This window comes from Pantherophis guttatus, chromosome 10 (genome assembly GCF_059756535.1).
Source record: "Pantherophis guttatus breed Tessera chromosome 10, ASM5975653v1, whole genome shotgun sequence".
Classification (NCBI taxonomy): Eukaryota; Metazoa; Chordata; class Lepidosauria; order Squamata; family Colubridae; genus Pantherophis; species Pantherophis guttatus.
This window is the reverse complement of record NC_142072.1, coordinates 19,213,563-19,226,546: the sequence shown is the minus strand read 5'-3', so window position 1 is coordinate 19,226,546 and position 12,984 is coordinate 19,213,563. Positions and strand designations below refer to the sequence as shown.

Here is a 12,984-nt window from a genome sequence, read left to right as displayed (position 1 = left end):
CCTTGAGCCTGGTGAGATTCAAACTGCCAAATTGCAGGCAGCCGGCAGTCAGCAGAAATAGCCTGCAGTTCTGCACTCTAACCACTGCACCACCTTGGCTCTGAACATGGTCCCCCAAGTACATGGTCATCACAGCCTGCCACTCCCTGGACTTCAAGAAATATGGGGGGGGGAACTGCCACCAATTCTGCTTCCCCATTGAGTGAACTTCTTTGAAAAATATTTCTGACATTACAAGCTTGGGAGGAACAGAGAAATCTTTCAGGCAGATGTTTTCAAATCCTAGAGTAGAACAGCCCCATGAGCAAATTTCAGAGAGAGGTCCCACTTAGTCTTGCTCTGCTGGATGAAGGTGGCCCTCAATTCTCCTTCTTCCTCTTCCAAAGGTGGATCTTCCTTGGCTCCTTCCACAGGGATATCACAGTGGATCCAGCCACTAATCCTGATGGGGTGGGTTTGGTCTATTTTAGTATTCCTGGATCGGCTGTTAAACCATGAATGAATTTTATTGAATGCAATTTAGTAATGATGTTTTTTTTCTTATTTTTTTTCCCTGAATTGTGTGCCTAGATAAAGAGACATAATTTTAAAAAAATCATAACCCTAATTCCATAATAAAAATTAATAACTGTAACCACAACTTCAGGGCAAGACCCAACCACCGTTGGGTATAGAAAGTCTGTCTGCATTGCTGTTATTTTGGACCCAATGTTGGATTGCTAACTGTAGAAGATGCTATAAATGGTTCATGTGGAAGTGATGGTTTTCCTCTTGTATGAACAAGATAAGTCACAGTTAGGAGTCAGTGCACTGATGGTTGGCTTGTCCAGGCAAAGCTAGAGCCACATATGAGAGTGGTCTAATACAGGGGTCTCCAACCTTGACAACTTTAAGACTTGTGGACTTCAACTCCCAGAATTCCTTTGCTGGCTGAGGAGTTCTGGGAGTTGAAGTCCACAAGCCTTGAAGTTGCCAAGGTTGAAGACCTCTGGTAACAGTAACAGAGCTGGAAGGGACGTTGGACGTCTTTTAGTCCAACCCCCAGCTCAAGTAGGAGACCTTACCATTTCATACAAATGGCTGTCTAATCTTTTCTTAAAACCTCCAGTGATGGAGTACCCAGTTTCTGGAGGCAAGCCGGTCCACTGCTTAATTGTTCTGTCAGGAAATTCACCCTTAGTTCTAGGTTGCTTCTCTCCTTGATTAGCTTCCATCCATTGCTTCTTGTCTTGCCATCTGGTGCTTTGGAAAATAGCTTGACTCCCTCTTCTTTGTGGCAGCCCTGAGATATTGGAACACTGCTATCATGTCTCCTCTAGTCCTTCTTTTCATAAGACTAGACACATACCCAATTCCAGCAATTATTCTTTATATGTTTTAGTCCCCTAATCATTGTTGTTGCTCTTCTCTACACTGTTTCCAGGATCTCAACATCTTTTTTACATTGTGGCGACCAAAACTGGATGCAGGATTCCAAATGTGGCCTTACCAAGGCATTATAAAGCAGTATTAAAACTTCACATGATCTTGATTCTATCCTTCTGTTAATGCAGTCTAGGATTGTATTGGGTTTTTTTTGGCAGCTGTAGCACACTGCTTGCTCATATTTAAGCGATTGTCCATTAGGACTCCAAGATCCCTCTCACAGTTACTATTATTGAACGAGGTACCACTTATTCTATACCCTGTGCATTTGTGTTTTCTTGCCAAAATGTAAAACCTTGCTTTTCTCTACGATGAATTTCATTTTGTTAGATAGCATCCAATATTAAAGTCTGTCAAGATCCTTCTGTATCTTGAGCCTCTCTTCTGGAGTGTTGGCTATTCCTGCCAGCTTGGTGTCATCTGCAAATTTGATGAGTTCTCCACCTATCCCCTCATCCATATTGTTGATAAAGATGTTGAAGAGTACTGGGCCTAAAACAGAGGCTTGGGGTACCCCACTGCATACCTCCCTCCATGTAGATCAGTGGTGGGTTGCCCCCAGTTCGCACCAATTCTATAGAACCGGTAGTAAAACCGGCGGGAGGCTCCGCCCACCGACCCCAATGTCATCAAAATGCTTCTGTGCATGCACGCAGCCCTGTTGCAAACCAGTAGTAAAGGTAAGTAGAACCCACCCCTGATGTAGATGCAATTTCATTGAGGGGATCATTGTACTACAAAGTCTGAGAATCTATGCCTTAAGACACAGAGCCAGGAAAAAAAAGAATCGGGCACTATTCTCATTGTTGGAAATATAAATCAGTGGTGGTATTTAGCCGGTTCTATCTGGTTCAGGCAAACCGGTAGCGGCGGCTGTGGGAGGCTCCGCCTACCTGCCCAGACGTCATTACATCCCATTTATCCACACTTTTGATGCTTTGCGTATGCGCAAAAGGCCCTGTGCATGCACAGCGGTGGCGCGCGCTCACATTTGCGAACCGGTAGCGAAGGTAAGTGGATACCACCTGTGATATAAACAAATGACAACTTTAGAGGAAAATGTTATTTTTAGAATTTGTCTTCAGCTGCAGCTTTCTCCCTGCTCCTTAAAGAATATTGATTCCCAGGGGCAGGCGAGAAAAAAGAGAGCGAAAGGGAGAGGCTATTTTTTTTTTCATTTTCTCTCTCTATTTGGGCCTTCCTTTTTCCCCCAGCTTGTTCTGACATGCTGGTTGGAATCCTCTGCTGCCTTCTTTAACCCACTGAAGTGAGTCACACACCAAGCCCATCACTTTTTGCTCACTCTTGTTGCAACGTGTGGGTGACAGAAACTCTCCAGGAGGATGGGAACTGCTTGAATAGTCAATGAGTTTTGTTTTTGTTGCATAAATCTTAGTTCTGAACAGCTGGGATGGCTTGCGACAACACGGTTACAGCCTTGGAAAGCCCTCCGCCCCCAAACGACAAAACCTCTGTGGGCTCTAAAGACAACAAATTATCTTGTCAACATCGTTCGATGAAGCTTTCATGACTGCGCCTTTATGCCAGTCCACGGTCCATCTGAAAATAATAAAATAAAAGTTAGAGAAAGAGGGATATTACTTTTGGTGTTTACTTCCTAACCTGGCCCCTTCCAGAGGTGGGGGAGGACTACAAATCCCCAAATGGGTGGATGGTGGGTGTTGTAGTCCCAACAGGTTGTGGAAGTCAACTTCATGTGTATAAACCAGTTGACAGCATCTTTAAAAAGGCATCTGTTAAGTTTATCAGATTTGGGCTGCTCTAACTTGGGAAATCACCAGAAGAACCAAAGAAATAGAAAACTTAACCATGCTACAATCTACTGGTCCTTGTTGAGTGTAGGTTTAAGTAATTGAGCAAACCAAGAAAATGGATGAATTTAGAACATCTCATTGAACATCTGGATTTTAGCAGCTGAGATCCAGTAGTTTTACTTTTACTGTATGAGAACGAGAGAGAGGACAGGTGTTTTCCAAAGCAAAATCTCTTGTCCCGTAGTTTTAATAAATACCTGGTTGAGGAGTAGGAAAACACTTGGAAGCCCAAGGACCATAACTATGATTTACCAGTACAAGGAGTGGATGAACTCAGTTTGGAGAGGTAGATATTCCTTGATTTAAAAATGATGCTTATGGTGTCCATAATTTTCAGTTTTCCCCACTCACCTTTCCGCAGGCAAGGATTTAACAGATTTAACAGATTTGGAAGGGACCTTATAGATCTTCTGGTCCAACCCCCTGCTCAAGCACCATTTCTACACCATTTCTGACAAATGGCGGTCCAATCTTTTCTCGAAAGTCTCAAGTGATGAAGCTTCCACAACTTCCGAAGGACAGAGGATGCTCTGAGGGCTGCAAAAGAAGGCTTGATGATCTCCTGTGGCTTCCAATTGCCCATCCCTGGTGGAGATAAAATTAATGCAGAGTTATTGTAGAAAAGAGGAAAGAAAATGATGTAAGGGCTGGAGCGATCTCTATGAAAAAAGTTGATAAAAAGTTCTCCATAAAGGGGAACATTTGTAACTCAGGGGTTGAAATGAGGGGCCTCTGGTGCTCACTGAGCTTGGTAGGTTTCTTGCAGATGTTTCATTACCCAAACTTGGTAACATCATTGGTGCTAGGATTGCAGCTCAAGATTGAAATGAGGGATACTTGGTGCTCTCTGAGCTTGGTGGGTTTCCCTGCTAGCATCGATGATTTATTTTATTTATTTATTTTATTATTCATATTTCTATGCCGCCCACTCTCTGAGGACTCTGGGCGGTTTACAACAATCGACAGTATACTAAATAGCATATTGCCCCCAACAATCTGGGTCCTCATTTTACTCACCTCGGAAGGATGGAAGGCTGAGTCAACCTTGAGCCGGTGAGATTTGATCCGCTGATCTGCTGAACTAGCAGTCAGCTGAAGTAGCTGCAGTACTGCACTCTAACCACTGCGCCACCTCGGCTCTAATGATGTTAGATAGCTTAGGTAATGAAACAGCTGCAAGAAAACAGCCAAGTTCAGAAACCACCAAGGATGCCTCAAAAAAAAAAAGGGGGGGGTATAAGAAGTGACATATTACAGAGTGGGAGTAGACAAAGAGAAAGTTACTCTTCCTTCTTTTCTCATAATATTAAGAATATGATGTTTGGAGGTGTAGGTTAAAGAAAGCAAAAGTTAAGCATCCTTCCAACGATCTGAACTCCTGGCAGATTCATGGACACCTGTGTATCATTTCCTTGACAATAACCTGGAAGTGATTTGCCACTGCCTTTTTCCAAGTTGTTTCCTGTCTTCTGACTTGACAATTTCCTTATAATTTCCTGGTGGTTTCCCATACAAGAAACAACCAGCTGCTTAGTTTTTCTTTGAGATCAGTCCCATTCATGTCGGTGATGGGGAACTCATTTTAACGGAGCCTTGAGAAACCCTGGAATTCAGTCCTGTGAGAAGTAGCAATGGCCACCACCGCCAAAGCAAATGGCCAGCTTCACAGTGGGATTAAAGAATTTGCTTGGACAGAGTTTCTCAACCTTGGTCATTTTATGAGGTGTGGACTTCAACCAGAGGTGGGTTTCAGGAGGTTCTGACCAGTTTTGGAGAACCGGTAGCAGAAATTTTGAGTAGTTCAGAGAACCGGTAAATACCACCTCTGACTGGCCCCGCCCCCATCTATACTCTGCCTCCCGAGTCCCAGATGATTGGGATGAAATGGGGATTTTGCAGTAACCTTCCCCTGGAGTGGAGTGGGAATGGAGATTTTACAGTATTCTTCCCCGCCACGCCCAAGCCACACCCACCAAGCCATGCCATGCCCACCAAGCCACACCCACAGAACTGGTAGTAAAAAAAATTGAAACCCACCACTGACTTCAACTCCCAGAACTCCCCAGTCAGCTTGCTTCTGGGAGTTGAAGTCTACACATCTTAAAAGTGGACAAATTTGAGAAATAACACATTCCTGGGGGAAATAATCTTTATTTAATTAAATTAATCTTAATCGATCTTAATCTTCATTTGATTAAATTACTCAAATGAGACTGCCAATCTAAAATTACCCATTTCCACAGTCATCTTCAGAAGCAGAATAAAACACTGAACTATCTAACAATATTTATTTATTAATAATAATTTAATACTATTTACAGTACAATGCCGAACATTAATTACAGCACAATAGCTATAAATAGGAATGCTGGAGGATTATATGGAAATTGCCTGGGAAAATACAAATGTTTTGATTTACCACCTATAACAAGTGAGTTGGAATCAAAGAATTCTCGGGGGCCATCATCATAGAAAAGGCCATCAGAAAAGGCCACAGAAAAGGCCATCACATCTGTGATGACCCCAAATTATTGGGGGCCATCACAGAAAAGACTCCGTTTATGGATTCTACCTCCCTTATGTCTGAAAGTGAGAATATTCACAGCAGAACACCAGAGAGTGATTCTAAGTCAATGTTTATCAGGGGTGTCAAACTCAAGGCTCGCGGACTGGATTCGGCCTGCAGGGTGCTTAGATCTGACCCACGGGGCCACCCTGGAAACAGTGAGGGACAGGCCCACAGTACCTCTGCCAGCGGAAACGGGCTCCCGAGCTTCATTTCCGGCTGCGACAGCCTCCTGCAACCCTCTGCCAACGAAAACGGAGCTCGGGAAGGCCCTCCCGAGCTCCGTTTTCGCTGGCAGAGGGTTGCAGGCCGCCGCAGCTGGAAACGAAGCTCAGGAGCCCATTTTTGCTGGCAGAGTGCTCAGGCTGCCACAGGCGCCTGACATGACTGACATTGAGCTGGCCATGCCCACCCTGGCCACACATACACCCGCCCCTCCCCCCTGAGGTCAAACAAAATCCTAATGCGATCCTCAATGAAATCGAGTTTGACACCTCTGGGGTTTTATCAACCCCAGCAACTTTAAATTGTGAGGACTTCAGTTCCCAGAATTCCTGAGGCAGCATGCTGATCGGGGATTTCTGGGAGTTGAAGTCCGCACATCTTAAAGTGGCTAAGGTTGAGCAACCCTGTTCTAAGCAGAGGGCAAGTCTGAAGGACAGATGGTCCTTGAGATTAAAAGTACCCCCCTCCCACTGCCATACTCACACAGAAGAACACAGCACGTTCACTCCCCTTGGGTGTGTCAGGACAAACGCACAAGAATATTCTTGTAAAGTAAATGTTTCCCCAATCTGCATTCTGAAATTGAAGATTACAGAATGTAAATACCACACTGGATGGATTACAAAACAGAGAAATGACACATCACACACTCCTGGCATCACTCTTAGTCCATTGTAGCCTCTGTGTGGGCATAATTGCATTTGTATATGTTTTGGCATCCATGTGAAAGTTCAGTTATCCTTGCGTATTCTCCACTGCCATGAATTTAATGGCAGCCCTTGATCAGGCAATGTTTGGGGGCTGCCAGCAGACTTGGGATTTTAAAAGTGTGTGTGTGTTAAACGCACTCACAAAATGGGCAACTTTCCCAAAAGAGCTGCTAGGGTGGGCATGGCCTGTCCCAAAGCCCTCCTGGCGAGAAGGCAAAATCACTGCCTGGCATAATTTCTATTGTGGCATTCAAGTCCAAGGGCATTGCTCAGAGTAAATATAATGATAGATGCTGGCACTTCGTTCTGCAGCATAGCAACTTTCTCTTTAATTGTTTGTAAACCAAACAACCATTTTAAAAACAGGAGGGCAAAGAGGGGCAGGTTACCAGGGTATTGGTGCCCTCTGAGTGCCATGTCACCCATCCTGTGATAGAGGTCCTCCTTTACTTACCAAGGTCTTAGGTTCATCCTGACCTACCCCTGCAGGCTAACCCTGCAGGCTAACCCATCATCCCAAGGATCTGTACTGAGATCCTTCAGTGCTGCTGACGCAGTGGGTGAGATAGATTCAAACAAAATAAGATTTCTTCCCATATTCTCAAACCAGCCCTTATGGGCCAGATGCAATACGCAGGATAAGGTATTGTATGTAATGTTTATGTCTGTAGAAAAGAGGGATATTCAAAATTATGTCCCGGATTGTCTAATTCTGTACCACCATTTGTACAACATGACAGACTATTAAGACTATTAACATGATTAACACTATCAACATTATTAACAGAAGATCCGTTTGGATGTGTGCATCAGTCATTACAATACCATTTTTATTTCATTTATTTTATTTTATACGTTCTTATTTATCTTTTGATCCTGTCCTATATGCCTTTGCCTTTCATATATAGTTAGATATGCACATGAAGCAATTCTATGACTGGATATTTTATTCTGTCTTGGCCACCTGGCTGTAAATAAACCATTTAAAGTTGAAATGTTGCTGGTGCAGCTTTGCTAAGCCCAAGAGTAAAAAACTTTCCCCTTTTAAAATCCCCTCTTCTGCCTAACCACCCCTTTTTTGGGGGGGGCAGATACCACATAAGGTCCTTGCTGGCTGCAGACAGAATGACATTTTTCTGCATCTTTTAAGAATGGCAGATATGCTAGCAAATTGTCTCCCTCCACTGCCTTAAAACCCTTCCTCCAGATGAGCACAAAACAAACTTTTCTATTTATAAACCTCCATTTTCTATTTATAAACCTCCATTTATATATATAAACCTCCATTCTTGGACTTTCTCTCCTTTATTTCTCTCCCCAAAACCACTTTCAATTCACTTCATCTCTACACACACACACTTGTCCCGATATGGCAGCTCTTCCTCGCTGCCTGGTTTGGAAAGGGTTAACTGTTGCACCTGCTGAGGTGTACCTGTCTCCTGGCACCTGTCTCTCCCAGCCAATCAGGCGCAAGAATCTGACAGAACCTACCTGTCAGCAGAACGCCTGTACAACATAAACCTCTAACTTTGAAAGAAAGTCTTCACTTCACAGCTGATGACTCTCTTTAGACGGTGCTAGGAGCGCTTCAGTCAAAGGAGGGAAAGGAAACTAACCACCTTTTGGCTAAGCCGACATTGGAAAACCTGGGTGGACCATGTCTAATGACGTTGAGTAAGTGGACTGGTATTTTTTTTTCCCCCTTACCTCTCTGCGTTTTCGGGAGCGACGGGATTCAAAGCTGGTTTTTGCTGCTGCTGCCGCCGCGCGATTTCCAGCAGCTTTTTCTGACCGGCGAGAAGGGGAAGAAGAAAAAGAAAAAAAAAAATTAGGAAACTAGAAATTGTCATTCCAAGCCCCCTTTACTTCCCTTTTTCAAAAACGAGCTGCTTTCATTAACTGGGAGTGGGTTGCTGAGTTTGGTTTCAGAGTTAATGGCAGTCTTTTCCGCGTAATGGGGCGTGGGACGCGAAATATTTTAGCAAAGTTTTGCCCCGGGTGCAACTGAAGTTTGGGATATTCCACCCCTCCCTTTCGCAAATGCCAGTTGAGTTGGAAAAGGGGTAAGCAGTGTCTCTTAACGTTTGAAGAAGAAGAAGAAGCTGTCCAAGGGAGCTGTCGTCCCTTTCCTGTAGGGTACAGCTAAGCTGATCGTTATTTCTTATGGAGTTTTGGATGTTTATTATTTTTGGAAATGATCCTGGATTTATTGCTGTTTCATAAGAATATCTCGGCTGGGAGAGAATTCAAGATTCTTCCCAGGGTACAGAGAGGTGCTTCTGAATTTCTGCTGGTCGGTGGATAAAGCTGTTGAGGGTATTTTTTTCCCCAGAGAGCCTATCAAATTAGGCATTTTATTAATGTGAAAGAACAAATAGGGGAAACCCAAAAACTTCAACTGATAACCACTTATGCACAGTAATGTAAAAAAAAGGGGGGGAGAAATCTGCTTTCTAGATTTATTCTACAATGCGATTTCTGAATAGTAATGAGCGCTGTGTAGCTAAAGGATGATTTTTTTAAATATAAGCAAATAGATCAATGGCACGCTAGATTATTAGCTAAGGCTGTTGCCTACGGATAAACCCATTGAGCGTACTGGCATGTACTTTTCTGCATAAGTAGATATAGGAATGCCGAAATAATGTTGCAGTGAAGTTTGCTGTGGAAATGCTGGGCTAACGCTTTTTCGTTATGGGACAAATGTTAGTAGGCGAGGCCTTGCCCCGTCAGATGCAGAGGCAATCTTCTGCTGGCACGCATCCAGACGTGAGGGCTGACACTCTACTTCTGTTGACTCAGATAATAACATAATCTACACACTCAAAGGAGATGCCCTGACAGCTTTGAAGTTGGTTCACTTGTGATTCATCCCCGTATACTTCCTTCAGAGAATTGGGTTAGGGAAAACAGGTGTTTAAATGGCTTGGAATGGAACAAAACTTTGCAGTCATTTGCTGAGGGTTGGATCTCAGCAAGAAGTGAAGAATCCTGGGCTAAACTAACTGGGATTTAATGCTACGTGCACCTATATAGATAATTAACACACCCAGTGCAGCTACTGTATGTCTCCTCACATTTTTAATAAAAAAAACAGGCCAGATTAAAAATAATAATAATAATGGAGGCTGTGTAAACTTTCAGGGGAGTCCTTCCGAGTCTATTATTTTGCGTGTTCTAATACAGAAGGGTATATATAACCCTTAAAAGACATGTGGATTTGTTTAGAGCGAAAACTTTATAGAGCAAAAAGTTGATAGAAAGAAAATGTTTTTTTCAGTTAAAGGTGATATGATTAAAAGTTAGATAAGTGATAGAAATAAGAAAGGGAATGTTAGTGTAGACACTTTAATAAAATAAAGTAACAATAAAAAAACGGAATAATTGAACAATGACAGATTGCAACTTATTATTGTGTATCATTATTAGAAATGTATAAGTTGATTGAATGTAATAACTGTGATCAATTTTACTAGTTTGACTTGTATTAGAAGGTTTGACACTCGGGTGCCACACTGTTCACATACTGATTTGATATGTTGTAAAAAGAAAATAAATAAATAAAAAAAACTTGAAAAAAACTTCATTGATGAAGGCACAGCAGAGGTAATTTTACAGCAACAGACAAAGTAAGGCTGGTGTTTTTTGTTTTTTTTTGTCTTGATTTGTTTTAAAGGAAAATATTGCTTGAGGTACAATGTAGCTGGGTTCTCAGTTCAAATTGTTTAGTTGGCTTATTTGCAGAGAATACAGTGGTGATAATGAGAGGACTTTGTGGAATGAGTGGGGGGGGAAACTGGAGCAATTGGCTGGATTCACACAGGCTAAAGCTATACGCTTGCCTGATTTAGTTTTGAAGGTGCCATCTGTTTGTTTATTTATTTTTATTTATTTGTTCAACTTGTATGCCGTCTTTCGCCGAAGACTCAAGGCGGCTTACAATGCATTTAAAAACCATATATAAAAACATTAAACATTAAAACATTAAAAACAATTAAACCCCAGCGGAGGGTTATACATGGACTCAGCCAGTATTGGTTTATTCAATAAACCAAGGTTTCCTGCCCTGTGTGCAGAGACCGTCTTTAACCTGAAAAGTGGTTAATTCTGATTTCTGGGTCTCAGCTGTGAAGGGAAGGCAGTGTTTTCTCATGGAGAGAGATGGAGAGATGGAGAGAGATCCTTGAATTAGTTTATCCCTTGGCTTCAGAACAACCACTGCATGTGAGTTATTTTATATATATATATCCAGGTTTGAGGTCAGCTTTTCTATTGCAATTGCAACCCGCTTTAAGCAAGTAATACTTTTCATTGCATGAAGATGGAAACAGGAAAATCTGCATTTATGGAATTTTCTTGCTTCAGCCTGCCATTAATGGTGCAATGGTGGGGCTGAGGAGCAAATTGATACGCTTGTTTTAGAGACACTCTTTTTGTCTTGATTTATGCCCTTTTTTTCCACCAGGGAAATGGCCATAAATTACAGATACTTCTTCCTACCCAACAGCTCAGCTCTAAGATGTCCAACAGGTCTTACATATCTCTGTGTAGCATTTTTTTTCCCCCGGTTGCTCCAAGCATTCAGCATAGGTCTATTTGGACATGTTCCAGGGAAATATTTAAGATTGTGCTTGCTCTCCTCACTTGTGGGTGTGCAGCCTGGGCCTTTCCAGATGTGCTTTGAAAGGAAAACTGCTTCCTGTTTACGTGGATAGCTGGTATCATAAGCTACAGTATCTTTTTCTTTATCTGCAAGAGTCATTAAAAAAAAACCCTCACATACATGTGCATTGTATGTAAATGAGGAATAAAACTTTAACAACACACTTGCAGCTGTCTCCTTGGGGTTCTGGACACCTTCTCCCCATGGAGACGCTCCTGATATTTCCAAATCTTCAATGATATGTGTGAAATCAGTAAAATAGAAAAGAAACCGAAAATAAAGTGTATATAAATAGAATATTGGGGTTGCTCAGATACCATTTTGGAAAATATTGAATTGAAAATGAATACAACAATGGAGAGAGAACGGAAAGAGGAGTAGAGGGACAGATAGGGGAGAAGAGAGGAAGGAGAGAGAGGAACAGAAGAAAGGGAAAAGGAGAGGAAGAAGGGAGGGGAAACAAGAGTAAGAGAGAAGGTCAGAAAGGGAGGAAAAAGGGAGGAGTGGGGGGAAGGAGAGGAGGAAGGAGAGGAGGAAAGAAGAAAGTAGAAGAGGATAGAAAGAGGAAAGAGGAAAAAGAGAAGAAGGATTGTTGTAAAATAAGGGAGATGGAATGGTAGAAGAGCAATCCTGAGTATACTCTATAGGATGAAGAATGAACTAACATGAGAGTTAAAAGAGAATATGTATGATTAACAACGGATAAGAGACTGCACATTTAAGACATGTTTAGGAGAAATAAAAATAAAAAAACTTTTTCAAAAAAAATATATATTTCCAAATCTTCAGAATGGATCCCAGGATCTTTTCAGGTGTCTTTTCTGCTGGATCCCACTCTTGTTCGATCTCTTCCAAGTTTGCATAACTGTCCTTGGCAGCATCCTTTACCTTTGCTTCTAAGGCCTGGGGCTGATTGAGGGGTGGGGACCAATGACCTATTTATGTGCTCTGTGGAATCTGCAGCCAGTTTTAGATCAGACTTTGGCTAACTTTGGCTTCTTTATGACATGAGACTGTTTGCAATTACCTGGCTCTGTTGTCTGCAAGCTATAAGATGTGTGCATGTACACATATTCACACACACACTTGCTTATCCATATGGAAGAACCTGTGTCTTTCAAATGATGCCTTTCCTAAGGCAATTGTTCCATTTTTAAAGGAAACCCCTTTGGAGAAAAGAATGACTTCTCACATAAACCATCACCACTACGATCCCGAAGAGTTCAGAGTTTTCGAAAAGAGAGAGATTTACATTTGGTTCTCTCCCCCACCCCCACCAACTCCCCCAAAAAACCCATCCTTTTGAAGAATCTGCATTCCACGGCTTTCCTTTGAAATCTTCCTGACAATAATGAATGTGTATCAGGTTGTTTACACAGCGAGTAAGAAAAGGTCTTGATTTTTCCACCCATCCGTTTGAAAAGATAGTTGACTGGGATAGTTGCGGTGTCTCCTCTATTGTGATGTTGAATTCCGGAGCCCGATAAAAGAGCCCCCACATTGTGATGCCTCTTCTCTGGGGTCTCTGTCCTGATGCCCCAACTGTCTCTTTAGACCTCT

At 42.3% G+C, this 12,984-nt stretch overlaps 1 protein-coding gene and 1 long non-coding RNA gene across 2 annotated transcripts in view; one reads left to right on the top strand and one right to left on the bottom strand.

Annotated features, from left to right (window-relative positions):
* Nucleotides 1–1,745: 1,745 nt before the first annotated feature.
* Nucleotides 1,746–8,693, bottom strand: LOC148112414 (uncharacterized). The gene is made up of 4 exons (XR_015729447.1): nucleotides 8,469–8,693; nucleotides 6,535–6,627; nucleotides 3,612–3,845; nucleotides 1,746–2,985 (listed from the first exon to the last, which is right to left on the bottom strand). It is a non-coding gene; the product is annotated as an uncharacterized LOC148112414 (long non-coding RNA).
* The window catches only part of GRHL3 (grainyhead like transcription factor 3), a 66,191-nt gene continuing 61,447 nt past the window's right edge, over nucleotides 8,241–12,984 (top strand). The window contains exon 1 of the mRNA XM_034413472.3: nucleotides 8,241–8,435. Coding sequence (XP_034269363.1) covers nucleotides 8,419–8,435 — 17 coding nt within the window. The 5' untranslated portion in view covers nucleotides 8,241–8,418. The remainder of the gene's footprint in view (nucleotides 8,436–12,984) is intronic.